This window comes from Scyliorhinus torazame, chromosome 6 (assembly GCF_047496885.1).
Source record: "Scyliorhinus torazame isolate Kashiwa2021f chromosome 6, sScyTor2.1, whole genome shotgun sequence".
Classification (NCBI taxonomy): Eukaryota; Metazoa; Chordata; class Chondrichthyes; order Carcharhiniformes; family Scyliorhinidae; genus Scyliorhinus; species Scyliorhinus torazame.
Genome location: NC_092712.1, coordinates 175138095 through 175164125, shown reverse-complemented (window position 1 = coordinate 175164125; position 26031 = coordinate 175138095). Strand labels below are relative to the sequence as shown.

General features: G+C 42.7%; 1 protein-coding gene across 1 annotated transcript in view; it reads left to right on the top strand.

The window, feature by feature from the left end:
• The window catches only part of thsd7aa (thrombospondin, type I, domain containing 7Aa), a 712619-nt gene that overhangs the window by 677401 nt on the left and 9187 nt on the right, over positions 1–26031 (top strand). The window contains exons 24-26 of the mRNA XM_072509118.1: positions 11843–11938; positions 14777–14859; positions 15028–15241. Of these exons, the coding sequence (XP_072365219.1) occupies positions 11843–11938; positions 14777–14859; positions 15028–15241 (393 nt within the window). The remainder of the gene's footprint in view (positions 1–11842; positions 11939–14776; positions 14860–15027; positions 15242–26031) is intronic.

The window sequence follows — 26031 nt, the reverse complement described above, 5'->3', positions numbered from 1 at the left end:
TTGGCAACTCATTAATTTCCCTTCCACACTATGTAAAGAAGCTGTGTCAGGAAGGCCTTGACATATATTTATAAGCCAACTTTCTGAATACATCCCTTAGAACAACAAAGAACAAAGAAATGTACAGCACAGGAACAGGCCCTTCGGCCCTCCAAGCCCGTGCCGACCATGCTGCCCGACGAAACTACAATCTTCTACACTTCCTGGGTCCGTATCCCTCTATTCCCATCCTATTCATGTATTTGTCAAGATGCCCCTTAAATGTCACTATCGTCCCTGCTTCCACCACCTCCTCCGGTAGCGAGTTCCAGGCACCCACTACCCTTTGCGTAAAAAACTTGCCTCATACATCTACTCTAAACATTGCCCCTCTCACCTTAAGCCTATGCCCCTAGTAATTGACCCCTCTACCCTGGGGAAAAGCCTCTGACTATCCACTCTGTCTATGCCCCTCATAATTTTGTAGACCTCTATCAGGTCTCCCCTCAACCTCCTTCGTTCCAGTGAGAACAAACCGAGTTTATTCAACCACTCCTCATAGCTAATGCCCTCCATACCAGGCAACATTCTGGTAAATCTCTTCTGCACCCTCTCTAAAGCCTCCACATCCTTCTGGTAGTGTGGCGACCAGGATTGAACACTATACTCCAAGTGTGGCCTAACTAAGGTGCTATACAGCTGCAACATGACTTGCCAATTCTTATACTCAATGACCCGGCCAATGAAGGCAAGCATGCCGTATGCCTTCTTGACTACCTTCTCCACCTGTGTTGCCCCTTTCAATGACCTGTGGACCTGTACTCCTAGATCTCTTTGACTTTCAATACTCTTGAGGGTTCTACCATTCACTGTATATTCCCTACCTGCATTACACTTCCAAAATGCATTACCTCACATTTGTCCGGATTAAACTCCATCTGCCATCTCTCCGCCCAAGTCTCCAAACAATCTAAATCCTGCTGTATCCTCTGACAGTCCTCATCGCTATACGCAATTCCACCAACCTTTGTGACGTCTGCAAACTTACTAATCAGACCAGTTACATTTTCCTCCAAATCATTTATATATACTACAAAAAAGCAAAGGTCCCAGCACTCATCCCTGTGGAACACCACTGGTCACAGCCCTCCAATTAGAAAAGCATCCTTCCATTGCTACTCTCTGCCTTCTATGACATAGCCAGTTCTGTATCCACCTTGCCAGCTCACCCCTGATCCCGTGTGACTTTACCTTTTGTACTAGTCTACCATGAGGGACCTTGTCAAAGGCCTTACTGAAGTCCATATAGACAACATCCACTGCCCTACCTGCATCAATCATCTTAGTGACCTCCTCGAAAAACTCTATCAAGTTAGTGAGACACGACCTCCCCTTCACAAAACCATGCTGCCTCTCACTAATACGTCCATTTGCTTCCAAATGGGAGTAGATCCTGTCTCGAAGAATTCTCTCCAGTAATTTCCCTACCACTGAAGTAAGGCTCACCGGCCTGTAGTTCCCTGGATTATCCTTGCTACCCTTCTTAAACAGAGGAACAACATTGGCTATTCTCCAGTCCTCCGGGACATCCCCTGAAGACAGTGAGGATCCAAAGATTTCTGTCAAGGCCTCAGCAATTTCCTCTCCAGCCTCCTTCAGTATTCTGGGGTAGATCCCATCAGGCCCTGGGGACTTATCTACCTTAATATTTTTTAAGACACCCAACACCTCGTCTTTTTGGATCTCAATGTGACCCAGGCTATCTACACACCCTTCTCCAGACTCAACATCTACCAATTTCTTCTCTTTGGTGAATACTGATGCAAAGTATTCATTTAGTACCTCGCCCATTTCCTCTGGCTCCACACATAGATTCCCTTGCCTATCCTTCAGTGGGCCAACCCTTTCCCTGGCTACCCTCTTGCTTTTTATGTACGTGTAAAAAGCCTTGGGATTTTCCTTAACCCTATTTGCCAATGACTTTTCGTGACCCCTTCTAGCCCTCCTGACTCTTTGCTTAAGTTCCTTCCTACTTTCCTTATATTCCACGCAGGCTTCGTCTGTTCCCAGCTTTTTAGCCCCGACAAATGCCTCCTTTTTCTTTTTGACGAGGCCTACAATATCTCTCGTTATCCAAGGTTCCCGAAAATTGCCGTATTTATCCTACTCCCATTAGTTACCCAACCGCTGTCTCTGCCCCCCACATCCCCATGATCCACCCACTCCTCCAGATGTCTAAAATAATATCTAACAACAATCAAAAATATTTAACATATTAGAAATTATTTCTTAACTTGGCAGCGGTGTGTGGGAGCCAGGAGGTAATATTAGAGATAAATACCAGGATACACAAAATACTGGGAAAGACAAGTAGCTCGAAAATAGGAAATAGTAAGTTATTAGGTAGGTTCAGAGTAAGAGGAAAGTAGTGCAGTCTAAATCAGAATTTCTGTGGATGTATGTGAATGTATGGAATGTGGTAAATAAATTGGTGAGTTGAAGGTGTAGAATCTACATGAGAATATTATGTGGGGCCATAACAGAGACCTGGCTCAAAGGTCTGGAAATAGGTGTTCAGGAAAGATAGCAAAGGAAGGAATGGTGGCGGGGTAGTAGGTAACAATGCAGTGCTGCAGATAGAAGATGTCTCAGAGAGGTCAAGGGCAGAGTCTATTTGGCTAGAGGTAAGGAACAGAATGGTGCAATTACATTGCTTGGTGTAATCTGTAGACCATCAACTCGTGGGAAAAATGTAGAGGAACAAATTTGCAAGGAAATTACAGAGAGGTGCAAGAATTATAGCGTAATTATAATGAAAGTTTATTCAAATATAGACTGGGATAGTATTAATGTAAAAGGCAGAGAGGGATAAGAGTTCCTACAGTGTATTCAGGAGAATACTCTACTACAGTATGTTTCCAGTCCAATGAGAAAGAAGGCACTGATAGATTGGGGGCTGGATTCTCTGTTTTGTGACTAAGTCCCCACGCCGGCGTGACAATGGTGGTCTTTTACGCCAGAAAGACTGGTGTAAAACGGCCACCGATTCCCCGTTTTGCTGGGGGCTAGCAGGGAGGCCGCGTAGAGCCGAAACAGCCCTCAGCACTTCCGGTTCCGAGGCCGCACATGCGCACAGCGGCAGTCTGCAGTGGCCGCACTGTGCTCCATGGCGGACTCAGCCCGCGGACCTGGACTGCTAAAGTAGTGACCCCCTTCGGCCACTCGCGTGCCCCGGACCGCCCGCCCACAGTGCCCCCAGACCCAAATGAAGCCCCTCCTGCCCGCGGATCAGCCGTCTCCTGACTGTGGCAGCGACTGAGTCTGCATCCGCCACGCCGAGTTCACAAACAGTGTGAGCACACGTAACCCACGCCGTCGGGAACTCGGCCGGTTGGGGACGGAGCATCATGTGTGGATAATGGGCACGACATACTCCTAGAGTACACCACTTTTCAGGGGGTGGAGAATTCAAAAAACGCTGCCACTCCCGATTTTGGCGGCAAAACGGATTCTGCGCCCCGTCGCCGAACTTGATTTTGGCGTCGGGGAGCGGAGAATCCAGCCCCTGGTTATTGAGAATGAGGTGGGCCAAGTGAAGTGTGTATCTATAATACATTTTGTCATTGCATCATAAGATTTAGATTGGCTATAGAAAACAAAAATGAATAATCCAGAGTAAGTGGGGGAAAGCCAACTTCAAAGGGGTAAAAATGGAACTGCCCCAGATAAATTGGAATCAAAGGTTGGCAGGGAAAACTAACTGAACAATGAGACTACCCTGAAAGAATAGATAGTTCAGACAGTCAAGGTCAATTCCCCTCAAAAGGGAAAGGTGGGGGAAATAAATCCAGAGCTCTCTTAATGACCAAAAAGATAGAGAGTAAGATGGAGAAAAAAAATAGTCGTAACAAATGTCAGGTTGATAACTGGGCGAGAACCAGGTTGAAGATAGATGATTCTGAGGAGAATTGAAAGAGCAACTAAGGGAAGCAGTGTTAGGTCCACTGCTCTTGCTGATATAGATGAATAACCCGACCTTGGCATAAAGTGCAAAATTTTAAAATTTGCAGACAACACAATACTTGGGGAAGCATTGTGAACTGTGAGGAGGAGAATGTAGAACTTTAAAAGGACATAGATAGGTTGGTGGAATAGACAGACAAATGACAGATGAAATTTAATGCTCATTTTGGTAGAAAGAATGTAGAGAGGCAATATAAAATAAAGGGAACAATTCCAAAAGGTTTGCAGGAATAAAAGGGCCTGAGTGCACATGTGCATAAATTATTCAAGGTGACAGGACCATTTGAGAGAGTGGGGCAGTACAGCGGCGCAGTGGTTAGCATTGCTGCCTCACGGCGCCGAGGTCCCAGGTTCGATCCCGGCTCTGGGTTACTATCCGTGTGGAGTTTGCACATTCTCCCCGTGTTTGCATGGGATTTGCCCCCACAACCCAAAGATGTGTAGGGTAGGTGGATTGGCCACGCTAAATTGCCCTCTGAATTGGGTACTCTAAATTTATTTTTTAAAAAGAGAGAGCAATTATGGAGTCTACAGCATTGTAAGTTTTATTAATGGGGATATAGAATACAAAGGCAAAGAAGTTATGTAAAACTTGTCTAAAACACTGCTTCAGTCTCAACTGGAGTATTGCGTCCAGTTCAGGGCACCGCACTTTAGGAGGGATATGAAGGCATAAGAGAGAACATCACGTAACTTCAGTTACATAAATGAATTGGAGAACTTGGGACTGTATTCCTTGGAGAAACTGTTCCTATTGGTAGAAGGGTCAAGAACCTGAAGTAATTGAGGTAACTGGCAAAAGAAGCAATGATAACATGAGGACAAATTATTTCACTCAACGAGTGGTTAGGATCAGGAGTGCATTGCATGAGTATCTGGCAGATTCAATCAAGGCATTCAAATGGGAATGGAGTTGTTATCTGAAAAGTAAGAGGGTGCAGCGCTACAGGGAATTGTGGGGGAGTCACACTGGGTAAATTGCTCCTGCAGAGAGCCGGCACAGACACAACAGGGCAAATGACCTCAGTCTGTGCTGTAACTATTCTGTGAGCTCACTAAATTGCATTTTACTACAAATGCAATGCACTTTATAATTTATTTCATATTAAGCAATTTCATAATTCATTTCAAGACTTTTTCACTTTTACTTATACATATGAGTTATACAAACTCATAAAGCAATTTAAAGGTTTTGAAAAATTAAAGCAATTTAAGGAAAGCTTAAAAATTTTTGCAGTGGACTGGTAATTTGTTAAGCTATTCGACCTCCAAGGGCATTCCTTGCCACTTCGGCACCTTGCCACTATCCTTCATGGCTGGATTTGCTAATGGTGTGTCCTGCAGCCGGGGAAAGAAGTCCCTAAAGTTCCAATATTAAAAAAGTAAGCTGCAGTTTAAATTATGGTGAAAGGCTCAGCCTCATCACCGGCTAGAAGATCAAGAGTTAACTTGTAATCACGATGTAGATACAGCCTAGACATGTCCCAGAAATTTAGGGCTTGTTCATTTCAGTCTGTGCCCTTTTAATGGTGTGATAAGTCTTAATTTCTGCCAAATAACCTCTTTGGCACTGATAATAGATGTTTACAAATGTAGAGTCGCATTCCTTCAAATTTTAGTTGATTTTGAAGAGTTTTTCAAAAATATACCTTTTTGTTTCTTCTCATTCAGTGAAATCTTTTCTTCCGCTTATTTTGTTTGCTGCACCTGATTTGACTTTAATGGAATAATCGAACTCACAGTTCCTGATTCAGACTCTGCACTATTCATTAATGATTCCATCAATGCAATTGGCTAAGGAGATACCTGCCTTGTTCACTCAGCTCCCAGGTGTACCATTTAGACCCCTAACTTGCATGAAATATGGGAAATATCCATAGAAATTAAATGGTCAGGTGCAAGTCTACTTAACGGCAGCTGCCATTATTGTTCACTAGCCAAAGTAAATTTTGGCCATCAAAAGTTTGAACCATGCTAACAATTAGCCTTCATCAGCTTTGCAAAATCTCCTCTGAAACGTGAAAGGTTGTTGATGTCACCTCAAAATCTTGTGTGTTTCCATTGAAAAGTATACATGTTTGTAAATAAATTGATAATTGTTTGATCATTTTCATGTATAAGTATTAATGGATATATTTTCCACTGCTCTTAAAGAGCAAATTTATTTTTGATTGTGCTTAATGGCTATTGATCAAAATGATGTGTGTTCCATTTTTAATTTTGGCTAATTATATACAATGTGAGTTCAAAAGCAAGGAAGGCAGAACAGTTAATGAATTACAGTGGCTTATTTAATACTTCTAGGTTGGCACTCAATACCTTGATGGTGGTTAGAATATGTAACTTATCACATGGAGTAGTTAAGGTAAATGGCATTTAAATGGAGTCAGATAGATGCCTAATGAGAGGAACTAGGGTGGGAGGATTCTTTGGAGAGCATAAAGACCGCCATGGGCCAGTTGAGCTAAATGGCTTGTTTCTGTTATAATTTCTATACCATTCTATGTAATTCCCAACGTTACTCAGCTGCATTACTGGCAACTCAAATAAGAATTCCTTCCATTTCCTGAGCATTTGGAGATTGATTTAGGGTTGAGGTGAGGGAACAGTTTGAGCACACTTCAAAGCAATGTGTTCAGAGAAAGGTTTTGTCAGCCTTGCTCCTATTTCTGACTAAAAACAAATTAATGATTTGCAGTGTCAACAGACTAGGTTCCTCACTGACAGTCCAGATGCAAAACATTCCCTGTGATTTTTTCCTTTATGAAGTCAGTGGCATCTTTTAGCTTGTTTGTTTTATTACCAGTAACTATAAGTAAATGTTACCACCTTCTGGTTGTATCTGGAAGTACATAAATACATTTGCATTTCGCAAAGTGTAAAAGCTGAATGAAATGAAAATGAAAATCGCTTATTGTCACAAGTAGGCTTCAATGAAGTTACTGTGAAAAGCTCCTAGTCGCCACATTCCGGCGCCTGTTCGGGGAGGCTGGTACGGGAATTGAACCGTGCTACTGGCCTGCCTTGGTCTGCTTTAAAAGCCAGCGATTTAGCCCAGTGAGCTAAACCAGCCCCTGCAGATGCCCATATTGCTATTTGTATTTTTCTAAGTACAGTGCACTGAGGCATTAAGCTGAAAAAAAAATCAATATTCTGCATTAATTAAAATAAACCCATTGAAAAGTTATTTAGTTTTGTCCTTGAGAAAACAGGGACAGTTTTTGATGCATTCATGCCTGTTATGGGAGTTTGCCCTGAAAGCAGAATTTTACTAAATCAATGACAATTTAAGCTATTCAATAGTAAGCTATGAATAAAGGAAAGGGACAAAACCTGATCCATGGGCAAATTATAATTGAGCAGATTTGAGAGTCAATTGCGTAATGTGAACTAGTCATTTGTTGGTCAAATGAGAAAGGGAGCATGTTTCCTTTCCTGAAGCATATTTTCCTGTGCCAGTTCACAATTAGCCAGGTTGGCAAATTCAATTCCATTTGGACAGCACGGTGGCACTGTGGTTAGCACTGCTGCCTCACAGCGCCAGGGACCCAGGTTCAATTCTAGCCTTGGGTGACTGTCTGTGTGGAGTTTTCAACTTCTCCCTGTGTCAGCGTGTGTTTCCTCCGGGTGCTCCGGTTTCCTTCCACAGTCTAAAGATGCTCAGATTAGGTGGATTGGTTATGCCAAATTGCCTCTTAGCGTCCAGGAATGTGCAGGTTAATTTGTGGGGGTAGGACAGGGTGGGGACATGGGTAGGGTGCTCTTTCAGAGGGTCGGTACAGATTCGATGGACGAATGGCCTCCTCCTGCAGTATAGGGATTTTATGATTCTATGGTTCGATAAAATGACTCATTGGCTGGATTTTCACAATGATAGAGTTCTCCATAAATTGGAAGTGCTCCCCCCCCCTCCTCCCCCAGGACATGGCACCTACCATTTCCATGGGAACGAGAAAAGGGCCCGGTCACGATTTGCTGATGCACATTTTGTGGAGGCAGCTCCTGATTGATATGGACAGCTGCCTCCACTCGTGACTGATTTTGACCTATGTGCATGAAGCATGCTCAGGTTAGACCTGGTAGGAACAAGTCTGAATTTTGTGGAGTCCTTTGGCGAGGTCACATATCCCTTTGGAAACAATCCTGAGACATACTGTGAGGAGGTCAGGTGACCTTTTGAGGGATGTAAATGTGCCCTTTGAGAAAGCTCACATGCCCCTTGGGAGAGGCAAAGTGGCTCTTGGGATTGTTGAACGTCGGCATGAATGTGCATAAAAAGTACATAAACGCATTAATTATCAAGCTCATTAGATCTGTCAAAAATGTCAAATAGAATGGCCAAAGGCAATTTTCAGAAGTATCAAAATGAATTGCTAACGTCAACTGTCAAGCTGTTGATGCATTTAAAATTCCTGCACTTTCAATTTTTGAAAATGTTTGTGGAGTGTTGAAAATATCATTGCTTGCTATTTCACTCTGTTGACATAAGCCTGAGGGCTACCATTATTTGATTACTGCTGCATTACTGATTTCACAATCTTCCATTTCACAGCTTGATTGAAATCTCCAAGTGGTTATAGACTCTTTGAAGTGGAACCACAAATTTTAATGTTTATTTTCATGTGGAATTAAGCACTTGAATGAAATGTACATTTTTATAAGGGATTAAGTTTCAAATGAAATGTTTGTTTTTATCAGGATGTAGTTGAAGGAATGCAAGTGTAGTGATTTTATTTAACAAAGAGGATATTAAAAAAAGTCTGCGACACTTAGAATTTAATTTGTTTAACCTCACCATTGGTCTGCCCATGGTGAATACTGCGTGAGATGGCATGGTTGGTGTAAGGGTAAAAGGTAATGAGTGGTGGGGCATAGTTTGACATGAGTTGGTATAGGGGCTGTAAAAGGCCATGTAAGTTGGGTGTAGGGGAATAGGCTGACATGGAGGGCATGAGGGACCATGGCAGATGAGTAAAGGGACATAGATTGGCATGGAGGGTATGAGGAGCTAAGGGGTAGGTGGATGGCATAAGGTGTCATGAGTTGGCATGAATAGGGCACGGTGATTGTGTGTGGGGATGAGGGGTAAAGACTGGAGGGCTGTCTTTTGTTTTATTGGCTTTATTTTTAAATCTTGACTATAAAGCTGGAACAGGGAGGTCTTCAACCCAGCCCAATTCCCTGCCACTTCAGTCGGAAAACCCCAACTTCTCGAGCACTTTCTCTGGGTCAGATTTGCAGAGCGGGAGATATCTGAATTTTGTACTCTGTATCCATGAACGAACATCCAGGTCATAATCTCTTGAAGGCCATTCCAGCACCATAACCTTTATAAGTACCTCTGGTTGCTGGCTCATTCCACTCAATTTGAACGTCATGCCTCATAAACAATAATTAAAATAACACTGGGGATTCTGTGATGCACTCTTTACTTATTCATTCCTCATTTTAAGGGGCAGCACGGTGGCGCAGTGGTTAGCACTGTTGCCTCACGGCACTGAGGTCCCAGGTTCGATCCCGGCTCTAGGTCACTGTCCGTGTTGAGTTTGCACATTCTCCCCGTGTTTGTTTCGCCCCCACAACCCAAAGATGTGCAGGGCAGGTGGATTGGCCACACTAAATTGCCCCTTAGTTGGAAAAAATGAATTGGGCACTCTAAATTTATATATTTTTTAAATTCCTCATTTTAGTTAAATATTTGCCCCAGTGACAACGTCTAAAATGGTTGCAGTCTGGGGCTGTTTCTCACAATCGACACTGATGGAAAATTGCCTGCCGGTTGGGTGCTCTGTCTAATTTTCCTTTCCACTGAAGTCAATGGAATGGACATTTGGGCAGGGTTTATAATAGATAGCAAATGGGCTCTGATTTAATTTGATTTACCTCTGCTAACCAAGTGATACTCCATGGTCTCTCCACTCCCTTTGTCCTACAACCTCCTCCTGCCCCACAGCTCTCCAAAATATCTGTGTTCATCTAATTCAGACCCTTTGTGCATCCCCAATTTTAGCCACTCCACCATTGGTGGCCAGACATTCAGCTGCCATGGCCCAAAGTTGTGAAACTTGCTCCATGAACCTCTCTACCTCTCCTCCTCTCCTCTTTAGGATGCTCCTTAAAACCCACCTCTTTGAGCAAGCTCCTTGTCCAAACTTCTCCTTAGGTGGCTCAGTGTCAGAATGTCTTTGATAATGCTGCTGTGAAGCACTTAGGGGCAATTTGCACTGTTGAAGATGCTATATGAACATAAGTTGTTGTTGTTGGTTTATGATCAGCACAGACCAATCAACAACAGAAAGCAATGTTCCTGTCATATAACTGTGGGAATCATAAATATAAGATAGTCATTGGTAAATTCACTGAGGAATTCAGGGGAAACATCTTTCCCTGGAGAGTGGTTTGAATGTGACACTCACTACCACATTGAGTGGTCATAGTGATCTAGTATGGATGCCTTTGAACAAAAACTAGGTAAATCCACAGGGGGAGAAAGTAATAGAATCATAGAATTTACAGTGCAGAAGGAGGCTATTCAGCCCATCTAGTCTGCACCGGCCCTTGGAAAGAGTACCCCACTTAAGCCCACAACTCCACCCCGTCCCCGTAACCCAGTAAACCCCCTAACCTTTTTGGACACAAAGGGCAATTTAACATGGCCAATCCACCTAACCTGCACATCTTGGGACTATGGGAGAAAACCCACGCAGATACAGGGAGAATGTGCAGAATCCGTAAAGACAGTGACCCAAGCCAGGGATTGAACCTGGGACCCTGGAGCTGTGAAGCAACAGTACTAACTACTGTGCTATTGTGCCGCCTATGAAGGACATGTTAATTGAGTTATATGAAGCAAGCTAGTAGTAGGCGTCTATAAATATTGCAATTTAGCCAAATTATCAATTTCTGTGCTGTACATTCTAATTCAATTTAGATGTGCTTTCCGGTACCTAATCCAAGTTATTCATGCAAATGTGAACAAGCTATTTGACCACAGGACCAAGGATTCGTATTGCAGTCAAGCCCAATTCTACATTTGCACATTACTTCATCAGAAATTAGTCAGGAACTATTGCTGCCCTCCTTGTGTTCATCATTCTAAATCTCATCACCAATACTAGAATTATCAGCATTCGTATTGTTTCTAGCTGCACTGGAAGTAACAGAATTAACAATTTGGGATTTTTACTCTGATTCTTTCCGAAGCAGCAAACACCACTCGTGTTGGTGAATGTACGAGTTACAAATGTGCCTACGTATGTCTAATATCTGGGTAATTAGAGCAAATTCAGGGGTCAAGTGGTTTCCCGTGTGATTAGATTTCAGCTTCCTGGTTACATCATATGCCACCACATTGTCTTTGGAAAACAGAATAACAGAAGAAACACTTGGACATAAATCATAGAACCCATTAACGATAAAAATGTAAGAGTACATCAGGAAAAATATATTTAGAGTAATATTCAGAACATAGGTATTTCTGTTTTGAATAAAGAATAACCATTTGCTGAAACTGAGTATAAAACAGGAACTAAAACAAAGTCCCTGAATACAGCAATCTGTCAACAGAGTTGGTTGTTGCTCTTGCAGATGGCTTAAGAAGATTACTGAACTGAGATATTTAGGTTATTTTTAATCCTCCTCTCATGACAGAAACCAGGTATTCAGGCTATGTAACTGCTCAGAACTCTGCCTTTGTCCATCCTGTTAATATCCAATGTTTGCAAGCTGATGAGATGCCCACCTGGACCAAACGGATGTCCTGGGAATTGTCCTTGTGTGTCTCCTGCTGCCAACAGCATGTTATACACTCTATATTTTTTATTGTAATGGTTTCCTACAGGTGGCAGCTGTTATGAATACATTTGGTTGGCTGGTGCATGGACAGGATCATACCGAGAAGTGTGGTGTCAGAGGTCAGATGGAATAAATGTCACAGGTACTGCAAGAGGTTTTATTTCCTGCATGCATTGGGAAGATAGAATCATTGTCAATGCCTTACTGGAGGGTTACTATAAATTGTTTCTTTCCTCTTGTTGACCTGAAACATACAACAGTATTAACAAACTTTATGGAGAGAAATGAAAAAGACTGGGGCTATGAGAAACAAGAAGGTTAAGAAGAAGCCTGATACAATTGTCCAAAATGATATGGATATTATTTATTTATTCGCTCATGGGTTGTGGACGTCATTGGCTCAGGCAGAATTTATTGCCCACCCCTAATTTTCCTTGATAAGGTGTTGTGAGGCCCACCCAAATTCTTTGCGGTACCCTCTTCCAGCATTTTGATCCAGCAACATATGAAGGTACGGCAATATAATTCCAAACCAGGCACGTGTGTGGCTTGGAGGGGACCATGCAGATGGCAGTGTTCTCATGCAGCCTCTGCCCTCGTCTTAGATGGTAGAGGTTGTGGGTTTGGAAGATTTAAGTAGCCTGATGAGTTGCTGCAGGACGTCTTGTAGATGGTGCTACTGTAGATCAGTGGTGGAGGGAGTGAATGTTTAAAGTGGTGGATAAGGTGCCAATAAAACAGGCTGCTTTCTCTTGGATGTTGTAAAGCTCCTTGAGTGTTGTTGCAGTCACACTCACCCAGGCAGTTAGAGAGTGTCCTATTACACTCCTGACTTGTGCCTTGTAGAAAGCAGACAAGCTTTGAGCCATTAGAAGGTGAGTTACTCGCCAGAAAGTTTCTGGCTTCTGACCAGCTCTTGTAGCCCAGTTCAGTTTCCAGTCAATGGGAACCCCCCCCGCCCCACCAAAGGATGTTTATAGTGAGGATTCAGTGATAGTAATGCAATTATATGCCATGGGGAGATGGTTAGATTCTCTCATGTTGGAGATGGTCATTGCCTGGCATTGAATGGTGTGAATGTTACTTGCCACTTCTCAACCCAAGCCTGAATATTGTCCAGGTCTTGTTGCATTTAGACATCGATTGTTGCAGCATCTGAGGAGTCACAGAATGTGCTGAACATTGAGCAATCATCAATGAACATCCACACTTCTGACTTTATAGCAGAGGGAAGGTCATTGACGAAGGATCTGAAGATGATTAGGCCTAGGACAATACCCTGAGGAACTCCTGCTGTTCTGTAACTGAGATGAATGACCTCCAACAACAACCATCTTCCTTTGTGTGAGGCATTACTCCTGCCACAGAGGGTTTCCCCCTCGATTCCCATTGACACCAGTTTTGCTCGAGTTCCTTGATGTCACACTTGGCCAAATGCTGCCTTGATGTGAAGTCACTCTCAGCTTACCTCACCTCTGGAGTCCAGGGTGGGAATTTTATGCATGACAGCACAGAGGGCGGGCAGGACTGGAAAGTGTCCGTGTTTTCCAGTTCCACCAGTGATCCTGGAAAAACCACAATATTATGCTGGCTGGCCAAGTGCGTCTCGGTCTCTTTGAAATGCATCCGGAAAGCATCAGTGAAGTCCTCAGGGGCGGGTATGTGGCAGCCGCTAGGTCTAATGGTCACCTGGCAGGACGTTTAAAGGTGGCTGCCCAAGACCACTGAAGACATCCGCGGTACCAGAGCGAGGTATGCATCATGACAGCAACACCCAACAGACACTCCAGGTGGGAGGGTAGTTCAGGTGGGCCTAAGCACTCCATTTTTCAGATGACTGCCTCCGCGCCCTTGTGAGTGCCAGGAGGGATATCCTATACCAGGGGATTGGAGGCTGGTCAATCACGCGAGAGGCTTCTTGTGAGATTTATTATGCTCGTGACATCTCGCAAGATCAAATGAAATCTAGCGAGGCGTCGCGATCTGGATCCCACCCATTTTGATTTGCATATTTAAGTGTGCAGTTAAGCATACTTAAATATTTTCGCACCGGAGATACGCAAGGCGCGGGACAGGCGGCATTGTAGCACAGTGGTTAGCACTGTTGCTTCACAGCATCAGGGACCCGGGTTGAATTCCCACTTGGGTCACTGTCTGTGCGGAGTCTGCACGTTCCCCCCATGTCTGCGTGGGTTTCGTCCAGGTGGTCTGGTTTCCTCCCACAAGTCCCGAAAGACATGCTGTTAGATGAATTGGACATTCTGAATTCTCCCTCCGTGAACCCGAACAGGCGGCGGAGTGTGGATTTTCACAGTAACTTCATTGCAGTGTTAATGTAAGCCTACTTGTGGCACTAATAGAAATTATTATTACCAAGGCCCTTCAGTCCCTGAGCAAGTGCCGTTTAGTTCTGGTTTCCACAAACGTGGACCTGGCACTTGGGGGAGTCTCCCAGGCAATCAAGGACCCCTGGGTGGTCAGGCTCTGGGCAGGTTGGTAGACTGGCACCCCTGATGCCACCTGGGCACCCTGGTAGTGCCACTTGGGCATCCTGGCAATTCCAACTGGGTGCCACCCTGGTGGTGCCAAGGCATCCAGGTCTCACAGCCAAGCTGGTAGGGAAATTGTTTGGGTGCCAGGCTGGCAGTGCCAAGGTGTGCTGGTGGCATCTTGCATGCCGGGGTGGGGCCCAGGGTGCCCTGCCCTTATGAGGTGGGGTGCAAGGGGCTTGATAGATTGTGGGGATCTGAAGGCCACAGTGGGGCTCCAGAGACTGGGATGTCATTTAAAAATGTACTTGAGTGCTCTCTTGTTTATTAGACGGTTTAAGGCCACTGGTACATTTAAGAAGTTATGTGTTTGCTTGATAAACATGAAAGCCACATATGGAAGCAAAATTATGAGAAGATAAAAGTTGCAATACAATCAAAAATTATACTTATCATTTGTTGCTGCTGATTTTTAACTGTTTGCCTTGTAGGTGGCTGTTCTGCAATGAACCAACCTTATGCTGACAGATCATGTAACCCACCATGCACCAAACCTTATACATACTGCACCGATGTAAGTGTTAGCTGCTGACAGCAGTATAAAATTCCTAAATTCACTATATTGTATCATTTTGAATGTTGTAATGTTTCATGTAACATGTTTCAATATTAAAATATTATTTTCATTCAATTTGAATGAATGACTGTATAAAATGTTCAAACATTAATTTTTCATATCTAGTCTGCAGTGTGTGTCTGTGAAGAAGGTTACACGGAGGTGGTGACAACTGACAATTCTCTGGACCAGTGTACCATGATTCCAGTGTTAGAGATCCCTTCAGTAGAGGAAAAAAAAGCAGATGTGAAGACAAGTCGAGCCATCAACCCAACCCAAACTTCTGACAACAAACAGGGGCACTCAGGACGGATGTGGTTCTTACAGCCCTTTGGAGCAGGTCAGATAAAAAGTCAGGCTAAAAAATTTCAGTCCTCCATTTATTTAAATTGATCTTTAAATCTCTAAACCTGTGTCTGAGTTTTATATTTTCCAAATCAGAGACATTTGCTAAATGCTGAGTATAATTCAGAGTACTCCAGGAGTAAAAAGGTAAATATGACTCAAACACCTCTTGGGTGATTCAAAGTCTCTCTGGTAAGTGATTATAAAATATTATATTTTGTATTTAGCATCTTATTTTCAAAGTGAGGCAACTACACAAATTGAATTAGCTGGTAGCAATGCTATGGAATTATAAGACTGTTTCATTATGTTATGTTGGAAACTTACGAGTTTAGAACAGTAACATTCTTGATGCTCTCATGACAATAATGCTTACAGCTACATTTCCTCATGCTGCTACTAACTCTAAGATGGATATTTTCTTTTTATTGGCAGAGACTGAACTCCCTGGCATTGAGAACATTGGCCCAGGTTTTCTGGTAGTAATGACGGTGAAACTGTCAGCATTCACCATTATTGCTCCTCTGAAACTGACAGCAATTTCTGGAGTCCACACATGTACAGTTAACTGCAGAAATCCAGAGGTTGCTCCAGAAATGATTCAATGTTTCTCTTTAGGGTATGCTGTTAAAGTCCTTGCAGATGACAATCAATTCAAAATCATTGAACTGATGACGAATTCTGCTTTTTTGTCTTAACAGTGCTGAAAAAGTTACACCTTGTTAATGAGATGTAACTGGGTTTTTACCAACATACTTTTTCATCATTAATACTAAAAACTCTCTGATTCTTGAAAAATAATTTTATATTTCTGTCAATTAGTTTCCATTGTGATAAACATTTCGTAGTTATGAATACAACAACTTATTATTTAAAGTTTGATATTTCCAATGTACATGTTCCAGTCTTTATTTTGCTTTCTGTTAAATTTATTTTAAAAATTAAGAAGGATAAGTGCATTTTACTACCTGGTTTGCTTTCTGTGAGAATCTTCAAAATGATTGGCTGCTTTCCCTGGTTGATTTTTTTTCTCCATGACTTTGGCCCAGATTCAAATTAACGCCAGAGAAGATAAAATCTATGCAACAGAGATAACTAGATCTTTATGGGCAGCTTTCTTCGAGGTCAGTGACGATGTTGCAGCTGAACCCTTGGCTGCAAAATCTAGGCTAATATCTGTACGCCCCTGCTTGAAATAATTTACTATTTTATTGTTAGAGTTCGCGATTATCTGCTATATTACTAGTGTATAGGGTCAAGATATGGGTCGGGATATGACAGCAATTATAAGATATGACTGCCAGAGAAAAGGAAACAGTTCAGTAAATAAAAATGTAAATGCTGGAAATCTGAAATTGAAACACCAAATGCTGGAAATGCACAATAGATCAGTCAATATCTGTAAAAGAAAAAAAACAAGTTAAATTATCATCTGTGTATCTGCATCAGTTCTGACAAAGAGTCCACGCCAAAACAATTTATGTATAGAAATATTTGCTGTATAGAACCAGAGATTGAAGAGAGCTCTGAGAGGAAATGATGAACAGAACTGCAGGTTTCTGACTGCAAACTGATGGTACAAAGAACATCAGGAACATAAAACCAGCATTGAGTGAAAAGAAAGCTTACCTTAAATAGTTGTTTGCATGTATACACACATCTGTTCTTGTGTGTGCAATTGTGTGCGTGTGTCCATCATATAAATAAGTGACTGCAGCTACTAACTGGATGTGTTGTGCCAGCTATGTAACTGTAATTATCATTTACTTATCAGTTCATATCTCAAGTAGCTACTGTGGATACTTGAATTGTGAAATGAACTAGAGGAAGTTAGGCTAAATATAGTTGTTTCTTAAATGCATACTGTGTACACAAGGTATCCAAATCAAATAGAACACGGCAGTGATTGGATTCGCAAATCTATAGAAAAGCGGTCTGTGATTACTTTTTGAGAGTTGCTACACATTTTGTTTTATTCCCTTTTATTCATTCATGGTAAGTCAGTGTCGCTAGCCAGGCCAGCATTTATTGCCTGATCCTAATTGTCCTTGAGAAGATGGTGGTGAGTTGTCTTCTACAACTGCTGCAGTCCATATGGTGTAGGTGCGCCCACAGTGCTGTTAGGAAGTGAGTTCCCCTAAGTTTTTCTCACCTAAAACACTCAGTCATGGTGAAGTATGGATCTCTGGGTGCCAACTTCACCTTCCCAAATAACTTCCTGTGTCAGTCTTGATATTTGAACATGAGCATCTTATATGTCTGTAGGAGGTGCAACACATAACTGATCTTGTTTTCATATGAAATGAGAAAATCCTTTTCTTTGTTAATTCATTTGTCGTCTGCAAAACCTCAAACACTTAGACCAGTTATTCGTGAAACGTTTTGCCCAGGTGTCTTTCTTTGCGAGATGAACAAAGGGCAGCACAGTAGCACAGTGGTTAGCACAGTTGCTTCACAGCTCCAGGGTCCCAGGTTCGATTCGCGGCTTGGGTCAATGTCTGTGCGGAGTATGCACGTTCTCCCCGTGTCTGCGTGGGTTTCCTCCGGGTGCTCTGGTTTCCTCCCACAGTCCAAAGATGTGCAGGTTAGGTGGATCGGCCATGATAAATTGCCCTTAGTGTCCAAAAAAAAGGTTAGGTGGGGTTACTGGGTTATAGGGATAGGTTGGAGGCATGAGCTTAAGTAGAGTGCTCTTTCCAAGAGCCGGTGTGGACTCGATGGGCTGAATGGCCTCCTTCTGCACTGAAAATTCTATGATTCTATCATAGAAAGACAACGAAATTTGTTTATCGAAGAGTAAAATTAGTTACCCTACTTAAATTATCCCAAAACAATACTAAATGATCACAAGATTCTCAATACTGATCCAGCTGATGAACTCAGTCGAGTTACAGGTCCGATTCTGAGTCTCAATTCCTCAGGGCCTTGGTTGGCGAAGGTGGGTCTCACACGCTGTTTCCTTCCGTCTCTGGTCAGGAATCCAATCTTCTCTGCTACCACTGTGAGTCTTCGCTGGGGAAGGTCCTGGTGGTCAATCTTTATACCCCTCTTCGTGCCTTGCCAGAATGTTCTCTGGCGCTCAGCTAATGAGCTCTCGGGGCAGGGGTTGCAATACCCAATGGTGTTGCTGATTGCAACTCGGCAGGATACCAGGAACCCAACCCCAGGAGTCCATTCTTAGTACATTGTCTGCATGTAATCTTAGCCCAAATAAGGCAATCGAGGTGTCAGAAAGTCTGGCTTCATCTGGGAAATCCAAAACAATCGATCCATATGAATAGGACTGCTTATCTCCAGATGGATGATTGATAGAGCAGGTCCAGACATGCCCTGGTAGTCCGACTGTGTTGAATGTATTGGATGTTGGCCAGCTCGAATTCCCAACAGGACTGCCTGGATTGACTATGGTTTAGTTATAAATATCTAATTCTTAATTTAGAGTGTCCAATTTTATTGGGCCTTAAATTCGGGCCGCTGTCCATTTTACTCCAAATTGTTGCAATATTACAGATATCATGTATTTCATTGGATATTTACATATAGGGGTAATTTTAACTTTGGGTGATGATATAAAATGTGCAATATTGAATTAGCTGTGCATTATCCATCACACCTGTTTTCCCCTTTCTCATTTAAGTCAGTGGAAACCAAAATCATGCATATTATTCGATACACTTTAATTTGATATTGCTCACCTTATACCATTGTCAAAGTAAGATTTCATTCAGTGTGATGTAATACTAAGTGTTGCAAACCAAAACTATCTGTGTTTTGATCAAATTTTTAAAAATTCATTTATGGGATGTGGGTGTCACTGGTTAGGCCAGCATTTATTGCCCATCCCTAGTTGCATTTCAGAAGGTGGTGGTGCATTGCCTTCTTGAACATCTGCAGTCCTTCAGGTATAGATACACCCACTGTGCTGTTGGGGAAGGAGTTCCAGGATGTTGCCCTAGCGACAGTGAAGGAACGGTGATATATTTCCAAGTCAGGGTGGTGAGTGACTTGGAGGGGAACCTCCAGGTGGTAGGGTTCCCAGGTATCTGCTGCTCTTGTTCTTCTAGAAGGTAGTGGTCATGGGTTTGGAAAGTGCTGTCTGAGGAACCTTGGTGAGCTACTGCAGTGCATCTTGTAGATGGTGAACATGGCTGCCATTGTTCGTCAGTGGTGGAGGGTTTGAATGTGGAAGGCGAGAGCAATCAAGCGGACTGCTTTGTCTTGGATGGTGCCGCGCTTCTTGGGTGGTAAGTATTCCATTACACTCCTGACTTGGGCCTTGTTGATGGTGGACAGGCTTTGGGGATCAGGAGGTGAATTACTTGCCTTAGGATTCCTAGCCTTTGACCTGCCCTGGTAGCCACAGTATTATTTGTTTTATAAATTTAGAGTGCCAAATGTTTTTTTTTCAATTAAGGGGCAATTTAGTGTGGCCAATCCACCTAGCCTGCACATCTTTGGGTTGTGGTGTGAGACCCATGCAAACACGGGAAGAATATGCAAACTCTACACGGACAATGACCCGTGGCCAGGATTGAACCCGGGACCTCAGTGCCATGAAGCAGCAGTGCTAACCACTGAGCCAGCATGCCGCCGTAGCTAGAGTGTTAATATGGCTCGACCAGTTCAGTTTCTGATCAATGGCAACCCCCAGAATGTTGATTGTGGGAGATTCAGCAATGGTAATGCCATTGAATGTCAAGGGGCATCCGCTCTTGTAGAAAATGGTCATTGCCTGGCACTTGTGTGACACGAAATTATCTTGCCATTTGTCAAGCCTGGATATTGTCCAAGTCTTGCTGCATTTGGACATGGACTGCTTCATTATCTGAGGAGTCGCGAATGGTGCTGAACATTGTGTGGTCATCCGCAAACATCCCCACTTCTGAGCTTATGATGGAAGGGAGGCCATTGATGAAACAGCTAAAGATTGTTCGGCTTAGGACACTATCCTGAGGAACTCCTGCAGTGATGTCCTGGAGCTGAGGTGAATGCCCTCCAACCACCCGAATGTCTTCCTTTGCGCCAGTGGAGAGCTGGTTGGAGTCACACCTGGCACAGATCAACTAAGTTAGCAATTTCAGTTGGGTTGGCTGTGGGAGCACTGCATTTGTCCCTGGGCTAAGATTAGATATAATGTTCTCTCACATCAACAGTACATGTTGCTGCTATTCAATTCAATACTAGCAAAACAAAGGTACAAATGCCAACTCTGTAGGGTAAATAATTTTTATTATTTTTTCTTCCCTATTCTCTTCTGGTGGGTGTCAAGTACTTTCTGGGGTGTCACTACACAGACACAAAATGGTAATTATTAAACGTAAACCTTTCCGGTGAGTGTTAACATACCTTTGAAACATTATGAAGGGTAGTGAGGGTATGGTACAACGTAATGGAGTCTGATCCAGCCCTGACATAAAGTTCACTTTTTTAATTCATTCCTGGCATGTGGGTGTCACTGACTAGGCCAACATATAGTGTCCATCCCTAATTGCCCTGAAGAAAGTGGTCATGAGCCTTCTTGAACCCCAGCAGTCCATGTGATGTATACCCGCTGTGCCGTTCGGAAGGGCGTTCCAAGATTTTCCATGCAAGCGATTCAGACAAAGGTTGCAAGATCATAATCGAGTTGCAGAATTCTAGCTGACTTTCCTTCCTCTAAACAAATAGTCCTGAAGTCAGTTGTGTTGCCCTCCCACATCCCCAAGTCAAGTCAGCAAACACTAATTGCATTGAATGGGGATGGCACATAGAATCCTTCTGTTCTGTGTCACTCAGCAGCTCACCGAATAAACGAAAAAAGCTAATTAAGAACTTGTGATAAATACATTATAAAAATTAGATCTACGCTGCCACTGTCGCAAGTACCAACTGTAATGATATGTATATAGGCATAACACTAAAGTGTTCAACATTACATCTCAGTATAATTCAAACACTAGAGGGCACCACCAATTCCCAGTATAAATTTCAAAGCTCAGGGAATCTTGGGTAGTGTAAGCAGAGGAGAGAGATAGATCACAACTCAGGACTAGTTTAGATTAGAGAGAAGTAGCATGTGTACTTTATTAGTTAATACTTAATCATAGATTATTGTTTAACAGACTCAGTCTTACATTATTAATAGTTATAGCTCTGTAGAGTGGGCAAACTCTATTTAATTTAGTCGTTATTCAATAAATCAGTTTTGCTTCAAGTCAGAGATTGGTGATTTCTTTATCATCACACCCTTCAGATCATTCTGGACGACGAGACAAAGAGTAACAACATATTACCACAAAGTGTAATATAATACCAACCAGATTTTTCAGTACATATATATATTTGGACATTATCAATCAGCTGCCTTTTGGTGACTTCCAACATTTCCAGCCTCTCGTTTCATAGCATAGAACTTTGCATTAACTACAGTTAAAAAAATTATAGCATGTAAGTGCTGAAGACAAATGGGTAGATTCTCCGTTCTGCTGACTTCGTGCTCCCACCAGCAGAGACTTGCTCCTGATTGCCACTGGCACTAGGAGTGGAGGTCAGCAGCGAGTCTCTCTACATTACCAAGTTAAGTGTGAAGAAGAGCTCATCGGAATCCAGTACCATGCTGCCATTTTGACGGTCCCCCCTTCTTCCTCGAAAATGCAAATCCTGCCTCCTCCATTGATAAGTAGAGGCATCATCTACCCCCCCACCCCCACCCCACCCCTCCACCACTGGAATAACGGGTCATATACCCACATCATGCATGCATGAGGGTGACCTGACCCTGCCCCATCAACCCCCATCAGACCCCCCAGCAGCTAAGTTCTTTCACTTTCTCTTTTTTCATAGAAGAAAGCACTTAGCTGCTTTTGATGTGGTTAGCATTAAAGCAGGGTAATGGAGATGCATTCCAGTATGAAGGGAAAGATAGATGAACAATCCACCAAGAACCTGCCTCTGGAGTAATAGAACTGTCAATCACTGGCTATTACAATGTATTGTGGTGTAACATTGAGTGGAAGATTTGCATTTCAATGGCTGTCAAAGGATTTGAAGCCCTTTGAAGTATACTGGGCTTTTAACAAAGCTTCTGATACTTTAAACAGCTGTTGCTTTTAACACTTTTGCCTCGGGCAGCAGATATAGAGCAAGGGTAAGTGAAAATGCAGTGATTTTTAACTCTCCTACCTGGACTGCTCTTGCGTTTTTAGGCAAAGGTCTCTGTTCGGTGTCTCTGATGGGGGGTCTGATTGGGGGCTCGGTGTGGGGGTTCGGCTGGGAGGGCAGAATTTATATTGTGGGAGGAGAGGGGCTTCTGATGGATTTGTGGGGGAGGGCACCTCTGTTATGCACAGACCACCTTGAACCACCGCGGAGTCCACCACATCAGAGCTATGCTTGGGAAAAACTGTAGCAATTCCTGCGGGAGGATTTGGCACTGTAAGCATTGAGCGGGGGGGGGGGGGGGGGGGGGGGAGGGGGGGGCGGTGGGGGGAGGCACTTGGGCTTCCAGCCCATTAACCAGATGCAAATCAGCAATTTGCATCCTCCCGCTGGCTCGAGGCATGTAGCTCACTGCCGCCGCCGGTGAGGGACCAGAGTATTGGAACAGGATTGGCGCTCGACACTGATCACGTTTTTTGGCTGACACTGCATTCTCTGCTGGATTAGGAAACCCGCTGCCAACTTTGGGCAATGGAGAATCCATCCTAAAATCTTTCAAAATTAACGTGCATGTTGGAGTATTCTCAAAACGGGAAATTAGAAATGTTATTTTGTGCAGATTGTAGACTGTTTGGCACATATTTCATTGTTTATAAGCAATTAACATATTTTAGGTGCCATGAAAAACAGTAAATGTTCCTGAAACTCGAGTACAAGATCATTAGTTCTGGCTTGTACAGTTGACTAGAAACCTTTCTCCTACCAGTTTGCCTGCTACAAAGCCATGAATTGGTGATTTTATTCTGTAGGTTCACTGTAGCCCATTGTGAGCTATATTGGCCCCTTTGCTCTGATCCATTTCCTCATGCACCATAAAGCCTTGTCTAAGCGACAATGACTAGCCTTCACAGTCATTTATCGTAATTGTCTCCACCATCTCTGCCTTTAGCTAATCCTATTCTTTTGCCATATACTTTAATTTACTCCAGACCACTGTGATCTCTGCTCTCAAACCTATTGAGGTTTCTTAGCCAATCCATCACAACTGTACATAACCTGTTCTCAGTAGCTGAAAAATACACTGTGGTACAATGTGATCACTTCCCTTCCATAAGACTATTAACCTCCTACATCAAACTCAACATCAATTTACCCAATTCTTAATCTGCTGCTGTCTCAGTTCCTGCTTGGCATAAGGTTCCAGACCACTGCAGTTCTTCTTCCAGCTCATTGCAATCTATTGTACATAGCATGTTATGTGTAACACTAGATGACCCTATAATAACATGGATATTTTTCGGAAAGAGAATAAATGAGAATTAGAAAGAGCAAACCTGTCCCTTTACATTTGATCGTAAGTCAACTACCTTCATAATATAATCTCTTCTCTCTCCTGAAACAGCTGCTGTGAATCTTCTGGGCTCTCTTATCCCTCTGACAGACAAGCAAAAGATCACCCAGATAATAACTATTTTATTTTGGTCTCCATTGTTGTTAATCTCTGCTCTGAATGAGATGATAAGGGATCTCTCTACTGCAATGTGACTATATTAAATTGGTTGATTGTGCTAGCAATTGTCCCAATTGAAATCTTTTTTTAAATTTTAAAATACCCAATTATTTTTATCCAATTAAGGGGTAATTTAGCGTGGCCAATCCACCTAACCTGCACATCTTTGGGTTGTGGGGGTGAAACCCACGCAGACAGGGGGAGAATGTGCAAACTCCACACAGACGTGAACCAGGGCCGGATCGAACCGGGTCCTCAGTGCCGTAGGCAGCAGTGCTAACCACTGCATCACCGTGCGGCCCTCAATAACTAGGCACGTCCCAGTTGAAATCTACTTGAATTATTATTTTTAAAACCTCAAAGTCTTATTTGCCTCATCTTTAAAGAAAGTACAAAAGAACAGAATGCAAAGTTTTCTCATACATGAAGAGCCAGCCTCACTTCATTTTAATAACATTACTAGTGAAATATTATTCATTCAACACTTCATATTTAATTAATGAAAGAGAACCCTGTGTCATAAGATCAGAATCAAATGGTAACCTTTGTATACACTCTAGCCTATTTTACAATCATTTGTATTTGTGCTACAATTTCTGATATCTTTCATGTATGCATGGTCCTTCATGCATCAAATACTGATACAGATCATAATAAAACTCTCAAAACGTGAGTTACTCTAACATTATGTCGGCATACAAAGGGACAGATGATGTATGAAACACAAAGAAAGCTTTTAAGGTCACATACCTCTTGATCAATTGAACTTCTTAAAAGGAAGTTTCCTTGTTACAATCTGCATATAATTTTGACACATCACGTTGCTTTACTTTGTATTTTGTAGAGAACTAAAATCGATAAGTTGGATTTTTACATATTTTAATTATAGTTTCGTTAGAAGACGTAAAGGAAAACACCTTACACAATCTTGTATGCACTGAAAGAAAAATAGCAATGTCAAACCTCGAGGAATGTTACCATACTGATCTCGGTTGGAAGACGAATGAAATGTTAATAAATTGATGTCTGTAAATGATCATCCTGCAAAAACAAAAAGTGATTGAAAAATAGCATTTAATGACAGGAGTTTTCATTGGTTGATCTGCTGGGAGCAGGCGAACCCCTAATATTGTGTGAAAAGATTTCTCCACTAATACAATGACAGGTGACAGGTTTCTGGGCCTTAGCCTAATTGTCAGGCTTGGTCCAGCGTGGAATGCTGGAGAAGAGGTTTCAGGAGCAGGTAAGTCCGAACCCTCACCTGGCAGGTCCAATTCAGGGGCTCAGGGTGATAAGGAAAGGCCATTGAACGTTAGACCTTGGAAGCGGAAGCCTTCTGGAGAGAGATCAGAGGCCGTGGTGGAGATAGGGCCTTTGGGGGAGGTTCAAAACCTCAAATACTGGATCCAGCCGGTAACTGACAAGGCATTGCCGCCTAGATCCAATAGTTCGCGCCATCCTAGAGCTGCCATGTTTCCCGAGCTAACCTTCCAGAGTTGAATTAGAAATGTTGAATTAAAATAAGCTATGCAACATTTTAATCCAGCATTTTTAAATGTATTCTTAGAAAATGGGCGTCACTGGCAAAACCAGCATTTATTGCTCATCCCTAATTTCCTTTGAGAAAGTGGTGAACAACTGCATGTTCATTTGCTGTTGGTACTCCCACAGTGTTGTTGTGGAGAATGTTCCAGGATTTTGATCCATGAACAGTCAGGTTGGTGTTTGATTTGGAGGGGAAATTACATGTGTCAATTTCCATACATTTGCTACCCTCGTCTTTCTTGGTGGTAGAGGTTGCAGTTTGTAAGTTGTTGTCAAAGCAAGTGGGTCTTCGTCTTGAGGAGCAATCTAGAATGAGAGGTCATAGTCTCAAGATAAGCAAAGTTAAAATCAGGTTGAGGAGAAGCTACTTCTCCCAAAGGGTCGTGAATCTTTAGGATTTCCTACGCCAAAGTGCGGTGGATGCTAGGACAGTGAGTAAATTTAAGGAGGAGTTAGACAGATTTTTAATTAGTAATAGGTTGAAGGGTTATGGAGGAATGGATAGGACATGATAAGATCAGACATGATCGTATTGAATGGTGGCACAGGCTTAAAAGACTAAATTACCTACTCCTGCTCCTAGTTCTTACTTT